General features: G+C 46.4%; 1 protein-coding gene across 1 annotated transcript in view; it reads left to right on the top strand.

The window, feature by feature from the left end:
- LOC123992405 (docking protein 3-like) overlaps positions 1–17,327 on the top strand; it is a 79,738-nt gene that overhangs the window by 20,592 nt on the left and 41,819 nt on the right. Inside the window, exons 3-5 of the mRNA XM_046293546.1 lie at positions 10–139; positions 1,115–1,215; positions 3,541–3,637. Coding sequence (XP_046149502.1) covers positions 10–139; positions 1,115–1,215; positions 3,541–3,637 — 328 coding nt within the window. The remainder of the gene's footprint in view (positions 1–9; positions 140–1,114; positions 1,216–3,540; positions 3,638–17,327) is intronic.

Raw genomic sequence — 17,327 nt, 5'->3', positions numbered from 1 at the left:
TTCCACGACATCCTTGACGGAGGCCACACAACCACCAAGTCCAAATCCACCCAGTGTAGGAGGATTGTTCAACTGTGTGACTGCCTCAGTGTTACCCTGGCCCCAGAGGAGAGATGCGCTCCAGCACTACCTAACGATGGTATAGTGTTTTTAGTCCAGTACTAGGCTTAATCTGTCGATGAAACCAGTCCTTAATCTGTCTATGAAACCAGTCCTTAATCTGTCCATGAAACCGGTCCTTAATCTGTCCATGAAACCAGTCCTTAATCTGTCCATGAAACCAGTCCTTAATCTGTCCATGAAACCAGTCCTTAATCTATCCATGAAACCAGTCCTTAATCTGTCCATGAAACCAGTCCTTAATCTGTCTATGAAACCGGTCCTTAATCTGTCTATGAAACCTGTCCTTAATCTGTCTATGAAACCAGTCCTTAAACTGTCTATGAAACCGGTCCTTAATCTGTCTATGAAACCTGTCCTTAATCTGTCTATGAAACCAGTCCTTAAACTGTCTATGAAACCAGTCCTTAATCTGTCCATGAAACCAGTCCTTAATCTGTATATGAAACCAGTCCTTAATCTGTCCATGAAACCAGTCCTTAATCTGTCTATGAAACCAGTCCTTAATCTGTCTATGAAACCAGTCCTTAAACTGTCTATGAAACCAGTCCTTAATCTGTCTATGAAACCGGTCCTTAATCTGTCCATGAAACCAGTCCTTAATCTGTATATGAAACCAGTCCTTAATCTGTCCATGAAACCAGTCCTTAATCTGTCTATGAAATCAATCCTTAATCTGTCAATGAAACCAGTCCTTAATCTGTCTATGAAACCAGTCCTTAATCTGTCTATGAAACCAATCCTTAATCTGTCTATGAAACCAGTCCTTAAACTGTCTATGAAACCAGTCCTTAATCTGTCTATGAAACCGGTCCTTAATCTGTTAATATCAGTGTTTCAGAGAGTGTAAACTCTCTGCAATCTGAGAAACAGTTGAACCCCTGATTTATTAAGGCAGTTTATCTGTTTAAATGTTGGTTTATTACATTTATTTGCCCGCTTTAGTTCTCTTTTTTTCCTAAAATAAACTTGTTGACCTTTGACCTGCCTCCAGACTGTAGAGCGTTCGACCTGAACACCACACAAAGAAGATACATCCTGGCCTCAGAGAACTACCATGACTGGGTTGGGGCTCTCTGCCAACTGGCCTTCCAGGTAGGGGCTCTCTGCCAACTGGCCTTCCAGGTAGGGGCTCTCTGCGCCAACTAGCCTTCCAGGTAGGGGCTCTCTGCCAACTAGCCTTCCAGGTATGGGCTCTCTGCCAACTGGCCTTCCAGGTAGGGGCTCTCTGCCAACTGGCCTTCCAGGTAGGGGCTCTCTGCCAACTAGCCTTCCAGGTAGGGGCTCTCTGCCAACTAGCCTTCCAGGTAGGGGCTCTCTGCCAACTAGCCTTCCAGGTAGGGGCTCTCTGCCAACTGGCCTTCCAGGTAGGGGCTCTCTGCCAACTGGCCTTCCAGGTAGGGGCTCTCTGCCAACTGGCCTTCCAGGTAGGGTCTCTCTGCCAACTGGCCTTCCAGGTAGGGGCCGTATGTGTTTTCTATCTTTCCGGTAGGGGCCGTATGTGTTTTCTATCTTCCCGGTAGGGGCCGTATGTGTTTTCTATCTTCCCGGTAGGGGCCGTATGTGTTTTCTATCTTCCCGGTAGGGGCCGTATGTGTTTTCTATCTTCCAGGTAGGGGCCGTATGTGTTTTCTATCTTCCAGGTAGGGGCCGTATGTGTTTTTTATCTTCCCGGAGGGTACTATATAAATAGTGTTTATCTCTGTCGCTCCTACCTTCCAGGTACACAGGGAGGAGGGGACTATAAGGGGCTAGTATTCATAAAACAACATTAGAAAGGGCTACAAGGGGCTAGTAGCAAATGCGCCCTATTCCCTATAGGGCACCTTATTCATTGTACTTCCCTCATTTTGAGCAGGAGCCAATAGGGAGCCACAAACCCACTGGCAACAATGAGGAAGTAGAGTCCTGGTGGTAACAGTAGTCCTGGTGGTAACAGTAGTCCTGGTGGTAACAGTAGTCCTGGTGGTAACAGTAGTCCTGGTGGTAACAGTAGTCCTGGTGGTAACAGTAGTCCTGGTGGTGACAGTAGTCCTGGTGGTGACAGTAGTCCTGGTGGTAACAGTAGTCCTGGTGGTAACAGTAGTCCTGGTGATAACAGTAGTCCTGGTGATAACAGTAGTCCTGGTGGTAACAGTAGTCCTGGTGGTAACAGTAGTCCTGGTGATAACAGTAGTCCTGGTGGTAACAGTAGTCCTGGTGGTAACAGTAGTCCTGGTGGTAACAGTAGTCCTGGTGGTAACAGTAGTCCTGGTGGTAACAGTAGTCCTGGTGGTAACAGTAGTCCTGGTGGTAACAGTTGGTCAACTCCTTACTTCTCCTTCTCTTTACTGCTGCTTACACAAACCCTGTCTCCCTCCCCTAGCCTGTCTCTCCTCCCCCTAGCCTGTCTCCCTCCCCTAGCCTGCCTCCCTTCCCCCTAGCCTGTCTCAACTCCCCCAGCATGTCACCCCTCCCCCTTGCCTGTCTCCTCCCCTAGCCTGTCTCCCCTCCCCTTGCCTGTCTCCCTCCCCCTAGCCTCCTCTCAAACCCCATCTCCCTCCCCTAGCCTGTCTCCCCTCCCCCTAGCCTGTCTCTCCTCCCCCTAGCCACCCTGTCATCTCTGATCTAGGGTCATCTCTGATCTAGGGTCATCTCTGATCTAGGGTCATCTCTGATCTAGGGTCATCTCTGATACAGGGTCATCTCTGATACAGGGTCATCTCTGATCTAGAGTCATCTCTGATCTAGGGTCATCTCTGATACAGGGTCATCTCTGATACAGGGTCATCTCTGATCTAGAGTCATCTCTGATCTAGGGTCATCTCTGATCTAGGGTCATCTCTGATACAGGGTCATCTCTGATCTAGAGTCATCTCTGATCTAGGGTCATCTCTGATCTAGGGTCATCTCTGATACAGGGTCATCTCTGATACAGGGTCATCTCTGATCTAGAGTCATCTCTGATCTAGAGTCATCTCTGATCTAGGGTCATCTCTGATCTAGGGTCATCTCTGATCTAGGGTCATCTCTGATCTAGGGTCATCTCTGATACAGGGTCATCTCTGATACAGGGTCATCTCTGATACAGGGTCATCTCTGATCTAGAGTCATCTCTGATCTAGGGTCATCTCTGATCTAGGGTCATCTCTGACACAGGGTCATCTCTGATCTAGAGTCATCTCTGATCTAGGGTCATCTCCCCTTTCCATGTAATCATATTCTTTATGATTATAAAGAAAACTGGCCGTAGATCAGAACGGTTACTAATTATAATTTAATCTAACGTTTACAATGCTCTGCCACTTGACAAAGACTTCTGTGAAATCAGAACAATACCCTGTGTGTCTGGGCCTCTCATTCATATATATGAGCATTATGTTTTAGCATCAATAGTGGTATTCTCTAGTATCATATCACCCTCCTTTCCTTCTGCTGCAGAAAGAGCCTGGACACGCAGAGACCAGAGAGAAGGAGAGAGGAGGTGGGATGGGGATACCCATGGAGGAGAATGAGCTGTATGCTACCTGGAAGACAGGTACATAGAATACACACCCACCCACCAACACACCCACCCACCAACACACCCACCCAACAGCACACCCACCCACCCAACAACACACCCACCCAACCACACACACACCAACCCAGCCACACACCAACCCAGCCACACACCCACCCAACCACACACCCACCCAACCACACACCCACCCAACCACACACCCACCCACCCAACAACACACCCACCCACCCAACAACACACCCACCCACCCAACAACACACCCACCCAACCACACACACACCAACCCAGCCACACGCCCACCCAACCACACACCCACCCAACCACACACCCACCCAACCACACACCAACACACCCACCCACCAACACACCCACCCAACAACACACCCACCCACCAACACACGCACCCAACAACCCAACAACACACCCACCCACCAACACACCCACCCAACAACCCAACAACACACCCACCAACACACCCACCCACCAACACACCCACCCACCAACACACCCACCCACCAACACACCCACCCACCAACACACCCACCCAACCACACACCCACACAATCACCCACCAACACACCCACCCAACAACCCAACAACACACCCACCCACCCACCCACCCACCCACCCACCCACCAACACACCCACCCAACCACACACCCACCCAACCACCCAACAACACACCCACCCACCCAACAACACACCCACCCAACCACACACCCACCCAACCACACACCAACACACCCACCCACACACCCACCCAACCACACACCCACCCAACCACACACCCACCCAACCACACACCCACCAACCCAAACTGACACACCTACCCAACCACACACACACCAACACACACACCCAACACACACCCACACCAACACACAAACCCACACCCACCCAACCAAACTGACACACCTACCCAACCACACACACACACACCAACACACACACCAACACACCCACCCAACCACACTGACACACCAGCACACCCACTAACACCCACACCAACACACCCACCCAACCACACTGACACACCAACACACCCACCCAACCACACACTAACACCAACCACACACCAACACACCCATCCAACCACACACCACCAACACACCCATCCAACCACACACCAACACACCCATCCAACCACACACCAACACACCCATCCAACCACACACCAACACACCCATCCAACCACACACCAACCCAACCACACACCAACACACCCATCCAACCACACACCAACACACCCACCCAACCACACACCAACACACCCACCCAACCACACACCAACACACCCACCCAACCACACACCAACACACCCATCCAATCACACACCAACACACCAACCCAACCACACACCAACACACCCATCCAACCACACACCAACACACCCATCCAACCACACACCAACACACCCATCCAACCACACACCAACACACCCATCCAACCACACACCAACCCAACCACACACCAACACACCAACCCAACCACACACCAGCAAACCAACACACCAGCAAACCAACACACACACACACCAGCAAACCCACCAACCAGCACACACACACACACACATACTGTATACACTTTATACAACAGCATGTGGATTTGGCTATTAGAGCCAGACGCGTTGCTGACAGGTGTATACAAATGAGCACACAGCCATGCAATCTCCCTAGACAAACATTGGCAGTAGAATGGCCCTTACTGAAAAGCTCAGTGACAACGTGGCACCATCATAGCATGCAACCTTTCCAACAAGTCAGTTCGTCAAATATCTTCCCTGATAGAGCTGACCCCGGTCAACTGTAAGTGCTGTTATTGTGAAGTGGAAACGTCTAGGAGCAACAACGGCTCAGCTGTGAAGTGGTAGGCCACACAAGCTCACAGAACGAGACAGCCGAGTGCCGAAGCGTGTAAAAATTGCCTATCTTTTCAAACTGCCTCTGGAAGCAACAACAGGACTGTTCGTCAGGAGCTGCATGAAATTGGTTTCAATGTCGAGCTGCCGCACACAAGGCTAAGATGCCCATGCTGGAGTGATGTAAAGCTCACTGTCGTTGGTCTCTGGAGCAGTGGAAACGCCTTCTCTGGAGTGATGAATCATGACAGATGAATGTGGGTTTGGCAGATGCCAGGAGAACGCTAACTGCCCCAATGCATAGTGCCAACTGTAAAGTTTGGTGGAGGAGGAATAATTGTCTGGGGCTGTTTTTCATAGTTCAGGCCCCTTAGTTCCAGCGAAGGGAAGTCTTAACACTACAGCACGGTTTGTTGAGATCGTTGTGAAGGAACTTGACTGGGCTGCAAAAGAGTCCTGACCTCAACCCCATCGAACACCCTTGGGATAAATTAGAGCCAGGGCTAATAATATTAAGCACATTGCTTCTCTTGACAACCGGTATACAGCCTACCTGGCTGGCATGAAAATAAACCACAGGAAAAGCGTCCTCCATTCGCTATTTAAGTGCATCGATGACATGTTTTTTTCCCCCTGTCCCTGTTTGATACGGGTGCATGATGATGGGTCCATTCTAAATTGAAACTAATGTCACACATATTATTTAGTACATGTAAAGACAAGATTAAATCAAGAATAGTCTGATGGGTGACAATATTAGCCACTTGATAGGCTAATGAGATATTATTATGATATTATAACTTGTGAATGATGCCCAGCATAAGAAACAATGCCTTGTTTTGCCACTTGTTCGAACCATAGTATCACACCTCATGTAGTCTAGCCCATAGTCCTGTATGTTTTAATAAGGTTAGTATCACACCTCATGTAGTCTAGCCCATAGTCCTGTATGTTTTAATAAGGTTAGTATCACACCTCATGTAGTCTAGCCCATAGTCCTGTATGTTTTAATAAGGTTAGTATCACACCTCATGTAGCCTAGCCCATAGGCCTATATGTTTTAATAAGGTTAGTATCACACCTCATGTAGTCTAGCCCATAGGCCTGTATGTTTTAATAAGGTTAGTATCACACCTCATGTAGCCTAGCCCATAGGCCTGTATGTTTTAATAAGGTTAGTATCACACCTCATGTAGTCTAGCCCATAGTCCTGTATGTTTTAATAAGGTTAGTATCACACCTCATGTAGTCTAGCCCATAGTCCTGTATGTTTTAATAAGGTTAGTATCACACCTCATGTAGTCTAGCCCATAGTCCTGTATGTTTTAATAAGGTTAGTATCACACCTCATGTAGCCTAGCCCATAGTCCTGTATGTTTTAATAAGGTTAGTATCACACCTCATGTAGCCTAGCCCATAGTCCTGTATGTTTTAATAAGGTTAGTATCACACCTCATGTAGCCTAGCCCATAGGCCTGTATGTTTTAATAAGGTTAGTATCACACCTCTTGTAGCCTAGCCCATAGGCCTGTATGTTTTAATAAGGTTAGTATCACACCTCTTGTAGCCTAGCCCATAGGCCTGTATGTTTTAATAAGGTTAGTATCACACCTCATGTAGCCTAGCCCATAGGCCTGTGTGTTTTAATAAGGTTAGTATCACACCTCTTGTAGCCTAGCCCATAGGCCTGTATGTTTTAATAAGGTTAGTATCACACCTCATGTAGCCTAGCCCATAGTCCTATATGTTTTAATAAGGTTAGTATCACACCTCATGTAGCCTAGCCCATAGTCCTATAAGGTTAGTATCACACCTCATGTAGTCTAGCCCATAGTCCTATAAGGTTAGTATCACACCTCATGTAGTCTAGCCCATAGTCCTATAAGGTTAGTATCACACCTCATGTAGCCTAGCCCATAGTCCTATAAGGTTAGTATCACACCTCATGTAGTCTAGCCCATAGTCCTATAAGGTTAGTATCACACCTCATGTAGTCTAGCCCATAGTCCTATAAGGTTAGTATCACACCTCATGTAGCCTAGCCCATAGGCCTTTATGTTTTAATAAGGTTAGTATCACACCTCATGTAGCCTAGCCCATAGGCCTGTATGTTTTAATAAGGTTTGTATCACAACTTAAAATGCCCTAATAACCAATTAAAATGAAGCACATTTATCTGCTTTACAAGGGGTGTGGAGCCGAACTGGCATATATATGCACGCTGCACGTTTTGAGTTTGGGGAAGATAATTTTCACCATAAAAATGCACCTTTATAATAAAAACATTACATGTATAATTGCATTTGTGGTCGCTGGTGATAATGGCGTTTACATAACCTCTCTAGGGGTCGCTGGTGATAATGGCGTTTACATAACCTCTTTAGGGGTCGCTGGTGATAATGGCGTTTACATAACCTCTTTAGGGGTCGCTGGTGATAATGGCGTTTACATAACCTCTCTAGGGGTCGCTGGTGATAATGGCGTTTACATAACCTCTTTAGGGGTCGCTGGTGATAATGGCGTTTACATAACCTCTTTAGCGGTCGCTGGTGATAATGGCGTTTACATAACCTCTTTAGGGGTCGCTGGTGATAATGGCGTTTACATAACCTCTTTAGGGGTCGCTGGTGATAATGGCGTTTACATAACCTCTCTAGGGGTCGCTGGTGATAATGGCGTTTACATAACCTCTTTAGGGGTCGCTGGTGATAATGGCGTTTACATAACCTCTTTAGGGGTCGCTGGTGATAATGGCGTTTACATAACCTCTCTAGGGGTCGCTGGTGATAATGGCGTTTACATAACCTCTTTAGGGGTCACTGGTGATAATGGCGTTTACATAACCTCTTTAGGGGTCGCTGGTGATAATGGAATTTTACATAACCTCTTTAGGGGTCACTGGTGATAATGGCGTTTACATAACCTCTTTAGGGGTCGCTGGTGATAATGGCGTTATCTTGCTAATTTGAACATTGACGTGTATAGCCTACCGCTGTGTGCACATCGCTGCACATATGTGAAGAAATAGCCTAATAGTTCTGATCTGTTGCGTCAGCCTCATTGCGTATAAAAGGAATAGAATAGGTTGACTTTTGTACTATAGGGGATAGTAGATTGACATAGGCTAGTGCTTTTGGTATTCATTAGGCCTCCTCATCTTGTTGACTGACTAAAAGTAAACGTGGACAGTTCTAATATCTTAAATATGAGGAATTGGATAAGGGCACGCGCAGTTGCATCCCGGATGTGTCTGTGTTAACTTGTAGCTGTTGAGAAAGACCCGATCACGTGACGGAGAGCCATGCGAGTGAGAGACTCTTCACTCTCCGGGAAAAGGGCACAGTGCATCACTCCGTCCGCGAAAGGAAGTTATTTTTTTTTGAAGGGGGGATGCCGCCGTGAAATTCGAGGCATTATCAAGTGCTTGTCAAATTGTGAATGAGAGAGACTATTGGAGTGCGTACACAAATCACCATCAGACTCTCATCCTGCAGCATTATGTATTAAAAAGAAAGAAATGTAGAACTAAAGTTACATTCATGACTCTAAAATCAAGCACATATGAGAACCCGTTTCTGTTGACCGCTCAACACAGAATAGCCGCATGTGCGCACTACCTGGAATCGTGAAGAAAATATTTATTTTAAATTCTGCTTTGTTCAATTGTATTCTTCATACTATAAAAAAATCCCACGGAATTCTTAGCAGATCTTGTCTGCTAAATGAACTAGTGAAGCCCACAGCCATTTGGCATAGCCAGATCAGGACCTAAAGGACAACTCGGTATGCTATTCTTCTGAAATAGACTACATTTTCTTCATATCATGTTTCTTTAGACCCGTCTAAAATAAAGAATGGATTTATTGTGATGGTGTAGGCTATATTACATGGATTTATTGTGATGGTGTAGGCTATATTACATGGATTTATTGTGATGGTGTAGACTATATTACATGGATTTATTGTGATGGTGTATGTAGACTATATTACATGGATTTATTGTGATGGTGTAGGTAGACTATATTACATGGATTTATTGTGATGGTGTAGACTATATTACATGGATTTAATACATGGATTTATTGTGATGGTGTAGACTATATTACATGGATTTATTGTGATGGTGTAGACTATATTACATGGATTTATTGTGATGGTGTAGACTATATTACATGGATTTATTTTGATGGTGTAGGCTATTACATGGATTTATTGTGATGGTGTAGACTATATTACATGGATTCATTGTGATGGTGTAGGTAGACTATATTACATGGATTTATTGTGATGGTGTAGACTATATTACATCATTTTACATTTACATTTAAGTCATTTAGCAGACGCTCTTATCCAGAGCGACTTACAAATTGGTGCATTCACCTTATGACATCCAGTGGAACAGTCACTTTACAATAGTGCATCTAAATCTTAAGGGGGGTGAGAGGGATTACTTATCCTATCCTAGGTATTCCTTAAAGAGCTGGGGTTTCAGGTGTCTCCGGAAGGTGGTGATTGACTCCGCTGTCCTGGCGTCGTGAGGGAGTTTGTTCCACCATTGGGGGCCAGAGCAGCGAACAGTTTTGACTGGGCTGAGCGGGAGCTGTACTTCCTCAGTGGTAGGGAGGCGAGCAGGCCAGAGGTGGATGAACGCAGTGCCCTTGTTTGGGTGTAGGGCCTGATCAGAGCCTGGAGGTACTGAGGTGCCGTTCCCCTCGCAGCTCCGTAGGCAAGCACCATGGTCTTGTAGCGGATGCGAGCTTCAACTGGAAGCCAGTGGAGAGAACGGAGGAGCGGGGTGACGTGAGAGAACTTGGGAAGGTTGAACACCAGACGGGTTGCGGCGTTCTGGATGAGTTGAAGGGGTTTAATGGCACAGGCAGGGAGCCCAGCCAACAGCGAGTTGCAGTAATCCAGACGGGAGATGACAAGTGCCTGGATTAGGACCTGCGCCGCTTCCTGTGTGAGGCAGGGTCGTACTCTGCGGATGTTGTAGAGCATGAACCTACAGGAACGGGCCACCGCCTTGATGTTGGTTGAGAACGACAGGGTGTTGTCCAGGATCACGCCAAGGTTCTTGGCGCTCTGGGAGGAGGACACAATGGAGTTGTCAACCGTGATGGCGAGATCATGGAACGGGCAGTCCTTCCCCGGGAGGAAGAGCAGCTCCGTCTTGCCGAGGTTCAGCTTGAGGTGGTGATCAGTCATCCACACTGATATGTCTGCCAGACATGCAGAGATGCGATTCGCCACCTGGTCATCAGAAGGGGGAAAGGAGAAGATTAATTGTGTGTCGTCTGCATAGCAATGATAGGAGAGACCATGTGAGGTTATGACAGAGCCAAGTGACTTGGTGTATAGCGAGAATAGGAGAGGGCCAAGAACAGAGCCCTGGGGACACCAGTGGTGAGAGCGCGTGGTGAGGAGACAGATTCTCGCCACGCCACCTGGTAGGAGCGACCTGTCAGGTAGGACGCAATCCAAGCGTGGGCCGCGCCGGAGATGCCCAACTCGGAGAGGGTGGAGAGGAGGATCTGATGGTTCACAGTATCGAAGGCAGCCGATAGATCTAGAAGGATGAGAGTAGAGGAGAGAGAGTTAGCTTTAGCAGTGCGGAGCGCCTCCGTGATACAGAGGAGAGCAGTCTCAGTTGAATGACTAGTCTTGCAACCTGACTGATTTGGATCAAGAAGGTCATTCAGAGAGAGATAGCGGGAGAGCTGGCCAAGGACGGCACGTTCAAGAGTTTTGGAGAGAAAAGAAAGAAGGGATACTGGTCTGTAATTGTTGACATCGGAGGGATCGAGTGTAGGTTTTTTCAGAAGGGGTGCAACTCTCGCTCTCTTGAAGACGGAAGGGACGTAGCCAGCGGTCAGGGATGAGTTGATGAGCGAGGTGAGGTAAGGGAGAAGGTCTCCGGAAATGGTCTGGAGAAGAGAGGAGGGGATAGGGTCAAGCGGGCAGGTTGTTGGGCGGCCGGCCGTCACAAGACGCGAGATTTCATCTGGAGAGAGAGGGGAGAAAGAGGTCAGAGCACAGGGTAGGGCAGTGTGAGCAGAACCAGCGGTGTCGTTTGACTTAGCTAACGAGGATCGGATGTCGTCGACCTTCTTTTCAAAATGGTTGACGAAGTCATCTGCAGAGAGGGAGGAGGGGGGAGGATTCAGGAGGGAGGAGAAGGTGGCAAAGAGCTTCCTAGGGTTAGAGGCAGATGCTTGGAATTTAGCGTGGTAGAAAGTGGCTTTAGCAGCAGAGACAGAGGAGGAAAATGTAGAGAGGAGGGAGTGAAAGGATGCCAGGTCCGCAGGGAGGCGAGTTTTCCTCCATTTCCGCTCGGCTGCCCGGAGGTGTGATGGTGTAGGTAGACTATATTACATGGATTTATTGTGATGGTGTAGGTAGACTACTACATGGATTTATTGTGATGGTGTAGGTAGACTATATTACATGGATTTATTGTGATGGTGTAGACTATATTACATGGATTTATTGTGATGGTGTAGACTATATTACATGGATGGTGTATTTATTGTGATGGTGTAGACTATATTATTGTGATGGTGTAGGTAGACTATGGATTTATTGTGATGGTGTAGAGACTATATATTACATGGATTTATTGTGATGGTGTAGGTAGACTTACATGGATTTATTGTGATGGTGTAGGTAGACTATATCACATGGATTTATTGTGATGGTGTAGGTAGACTATATTACATGGATTTATTGTGATGGTGTAGACTATATCACATGGATTTATTAGACTTTTTAAAATGGTTTGTTGGCTGTGTGTGGAAGCCAGGAGATCACCGGTGACAACCACAGCCCTAATTGGAACTTTGACTGTGAGCCAGGCCTAATCACCCCCAACATCAGTGACCGACCTCACTAATGCTCTTATGGCTGAATGGAAGCAAGTCCCTGCAGCAATGTTCCAACATCTAGTGGAAAGCCTTCCCAGAAGAATGGAGGCTGTTATAGCAGCAATGTTCCAACATCTAGTGGAAAGCCTTCCCAGAAGAGTGGAGGCTGTTATAGCAGCAATGTTCCAACATCTAGTGGAAAGCCTTCCCAGAAGAATGGAGGCTGTTATAGCAGCAATGTTCCAACATCTAGTGGAAAGCCTTCCCAGAAGAGTGGAGGCTGTTATAGCAGCAATGTTCCAACATCTAGTGGAAAGCCTTCCCAGAAGAGTGGAGGCTGTTATAGCAGCAATGTTCCAACATCTAGTGGAAAGCCTTCCCAGAAGAGTGGAGGCTGTTATAGCAGCAAAGGGGAGGGGACCAACTCCATATTAATGCACATGATTTTGGAATGAGATGTTGGACATGCATGTGTCCACATACTTTTGGTCATGTAGTGTAGATACGGTACATCTTGGCAATGCGTTCCAGTCCCGCCCAACTACGTGTTGTGATCACAGTAATCTGTCCTGTCAGCACTGAGTGTTTCGAAACAGGACACAGTATGGCCCAATGGAACAGAGGAGGACACTGCCGTTTTAGAAGAACTAACGCAGAACGAAAAGGCCTTTAAAAAAAGAACAAAGAGTGGATGACGAATAAATGTTTTCTAGGGAGCTTTCAAATCAAATTGGATTTGTCACATACACATGGTTAGCAGATGTTAATGCGAGTGTTGCGAAATGCTTGTGCTTCAAGTTAACAATGCAGTAATATCTAACAATTCCCTTATTCCCTTGTCTTATACACACAAGTGTAAGGGAATGAAGAATATGTACATAAAGATATATGAATGAGTGATGGTACAGAACGGCATAGGCAAGATGCAGTAGATGGTATCGAGTACAGTATATACATATGAGATGAGTAATGTAGGGTATGTAAACAAAGTGGCATAGTTTAAAGTGGCTAGTGATACATGTATTACATAAATATGCAGTAGATGATATAGAGTACAGTATATACATATTCATATGAGATGAATAATGTAGGGTATGTAAACATTATATTAGGTAGCATTGCTTAAAGTGGCTAGTGATATATTTTACATCATTTCCCATCAATTCCCATTATTAAAGTGGCTGGAGTTGAGTCAGTGTGTTGGCAGCAGCCACTCAATGTTAGTGGTGGCTGTTTAACAGTCAGATGGTCTTGAGATAGAAGCTGTTTTCCAGTCTCTCGGTCCCAGCTTTGATGCACCTGTACTGACCGTCAAGTCTCAAGTCCTAAACTTTGAATTTCGAGTCCTAAACAAGTCATACGGGGCTCTTCACCAAATGTAATACCATTTAATATTTGTTTTTTAACAAGAGTAATAGTTAGTATATTAAATTTAAGCAAATCATGAATGCTTTAAAAAAAAAAAAAATCTATATATTTATTACTTTCCAAATAAATGTTATATTTCCATGGAAATACCTACCTCTGACCTCTGACCTTTCACCCTGACCTCTAACTCTTTACCTTGACCTGTCCAAAGCGTCGTAGCAGGTGGTAGGGCCAGCAGTGGACGGTAACAAGTCTGGAGGTCCCGGAGCAATATTGATAATGAATGAAGAACGGCCGTTTATTTCATCTGAGGCACCCCATTCAGATACAGTGTTCCAGATAGAACCAGGGCTGGGTCGGGTCGTGTGGGGGTGTGGCATAGAAATACCTACAACAGCCTTTGCCGTGTAGAATAGAGAATCGAGTACAGATCTATATATTGCATTTCTATCTGGAACACTGTATGTGAATGCGGTGCCTCAGATGAAATAAACCGCCGTTCTTCATTCATTATCAACGGAGTGAAAGCTCAAAACGGTGGAGGACAGCCGAGAGAGGGGGGGGGATAGTGGGATTTGTGTGAAGCATAAACTCAATCAAGAGGTGCAAGCACTCGCCGTAATCAGCAGGTTAGGAAGAGTACACAACCATTCTAGGAGGCACTCTTGCCACAAATGTGCTCATTTGATCTTGTCCAGCATCAAGCAGTGTGGTGGCGAGTCAATCTGTAAACCTAATCTAGGCAAGCAGTGAGGAGGGCACCTAACAATACAGGCTCCAGACATCACAGCAAAAAGAAACCCATGAAACAAGTCACACACACTCATAAACACAAAACCCCGGGTGATGGATAGCTGTCGGCTATATTAGCCACGACTTACAGTTCTTTGTGCAGCTTCAAATGTCGAACAAAGTTGGAAATTGTTGCGCCTCCGTTTGTCATTTTGCAATCCGTTTTTTTGTTGATACAGCGTCGTCTTTATATCCGAAAATAATAATTCTGGGTATCATCATTCCATCGCTGACATTCCTCTGCACAACTTGATTGGCCGCCGTCCGATTCAAACTGATTGGCCGCCGTCCGATTCAAACTGATTGGCCACCGTCCGATTCAAACTGATTGGCCGCCGTCCGATTCAAACTGATTGGCCGCCGTCCGATTCAAACTGATTGGCCGCCGTCCGATTCAAACTGATTGGCCGCCGTCCGATTCAAACTGATTGGCCGCCGTCCGATTCAAACTGATTCAAAACTGTAATCCGTTAAATGAAGAGTCGATGCTGCACATTTTTTTTTTAAAGCATAATTTATATTTGGGCTGGGGGGGTGTCAGGTCGAGTCTTTATATTTGGGCTTGGGGGAGTCAGGTCGAGTCTTTATATTTGGGCTCAGGTCGAGTCTTTATATTTGGGCTTGGGGGGGTATCAAGTCAGGTCGAGTCATACGGCTCACGTCCAAGTCACGTCACGAGTCATTCGTGTTAAAGTCAAAGTCGAGTTGCAAGTCATCATATTTGTGACTGAGTCCACACCTCTATTTTGTGTGTGTCCATTACATGAAATCCAGATAAAAATCCATTTAAATTACAGGTTGTAGTGCTACATAATTGGAAAAACACCAAGTGGGATGAATACTTCTGCAAGGCGCTGTATGTACATGTAAGTATGTGGATGAACGACGGCCGACCCATAAAATACAGTACATACATGTGATATGAGTAATGTAAGATATGTAAACATGATTAAAGTGGAGTTATTTAGAGTGGCATTGTTTAAAGTGGCCAGTGATTGGGTCTCAGTGTAGGCTGCAGCCTCTATGAGTTAGTGGTGGCTGTTTAACAGTCTGATGGCCTTGAGATAGAAGCAGTTTTTCAGTCTCTCGGTTCCTGCTTTGATGCACCTGTACTGACCTCACCTTCTGGATGATAGCGGGGTGAACAGGCAGTGGCTCGAGTGGTTGTTGTCCTTGATGATCTTTATGGCCTTCCTGTGACATCGGGTGCTGTAGGTGTCCTGGAGGGCAGGTAGTTTCGTTGATGATGCGTTGTGCAGACCTCATTACCCTCTGGAGAGCCTTGCGGGTGACGGCGGTGCAGTTGCTGTTGAGAATCAGTGAAGTGGAGATGTTGTTTCCTACCTTCACCACCTGGGGGCGGCCCGTCAGGAAGTCCAGGACCCAGTTGCACAGAGCGGGGTTGACAGCCAGTGCCTCAAGCTTGATGATGAGCTTGGAGGATACTATGGTGTTGAATGCTGAGCTGTAGTCAATGAACAGCACTCTTACATAGGTATTCCTCTTGTCCAGATGGGTTAGGGCAGTGTGCAGTGTGATGGCGATTGCGACGTCTGTGGACCTGTTGGGGCGGTATGCAAACTGAAGTGGGACTAGGTTGGCTGGTAAGGTGGAGGTGATGTGGTCCTTGACTAGTTTCTCAAATCACTTCATTATGACAGAAGTGAGTGCTACGGGGTCGGTAGTCATTTAGCTCAGTTATCTTTGCCTTCTTGGGTACAGGAACAATGGTGGCCATCTTGAAGCATTTGGGGACAGCAGACTGGGATAGGGAGTGATTGAATATGTCCGTAAACACACCAGCCAGCTGGTCTGTGTATACCTCTGAGGACGTGGCTAGGGACGCCGTCTGTATTATCCTCAAAGCGGGAAAAGGTGTTTAGTTTGTCTGGAAGCGTGATGTCGGTTTCTGTAACGTGGCTGGATTTCTTTTTGTAGTCTGTAATTTCCTGTAGACCACATACGTCTCGTGTCTGAGTCGTTGAATTGCGACTTCACCATGTCCCTGTACTGGCATTTTGCTTGTTTGATTGCCTTACAGAGGGAATAACTACACTGTTTATGTCCATATTCCCAGACCTGTTTCCATGGTTAAATGCGGTGGATCGCGCTTTCAGTTTTGCGCGAATGTTGCCATAGTTTCCGGGTAAGGGTAGGTTTTAATCATCACTGTAGTATTAAACAGCAAAAAAGACTGCTCTTGTATCCCAAATAACACCCTATTCCCTACATAGTGCCCTACTATGGCACCCTATTCCCTACATAGTGCACAACTATGGCACCCTATTCCCTACATAGTGCCCTACTATGGCACCCTATTCCCTACATAGTGCACTACTATGGCACCCTATTCCCTACATAGTGCACTACTATGGCACCCTATTCCCTACATAGTGCACTACTATGGCACCCTATTCCCTACATAGTGCACTACTATGGCACCCTATTCCCTACATAGTGCACTACTATGGCACCCTATTCCTACATAGTGCACTACTATGGCACCCTATTCCCTACATAGTGCACTACTATGGCACCCTATTCCCTACATAGTGCACTACTATGGCACCCTATTCCCTACATAGTGCACTACTATGGCACCCTATTCCCTACATAGTGCACTACTATGGCACCCTATTCCCTACATAGTGCACTACTATGGCACCCTATTCCCTACATAGTGCCCTACTATGGCACCCTATTCCCTACATAGTGCACTACTATGGCACCCTATTCCCTACATAGTGCACTACTATGGCACCCTATTCCTACATAGTGCACTACTATGGCACCCTATTCCCTACATAGTGCACTACTATGGCACCCT

The sequence above is a fragment of the Oncorhynchus gorbuscha genome, linkage group LG13 (assembly GCF_021184085.1).
Source record: "Oncorhynchus gorbuscha isolate QuinsamMale2020 ecotype Even-year linkage group LG13, OgorEven_v1.0, whole genome shotgun sequence".
NCBI classification, from domain to species: domain Eukaryota; kingdom Metazoa; phylum Chordata; class Actinopteri; order Salmoniformes; family Salmonidae; genus Oncorhynchus; species Oncorhynchus gorbuscha.
The sequence above is the reverse complement of the archived record's forward strand: the minus strand, read 5'-3'. Positions and strand labels throughout refer to the sequence as shown.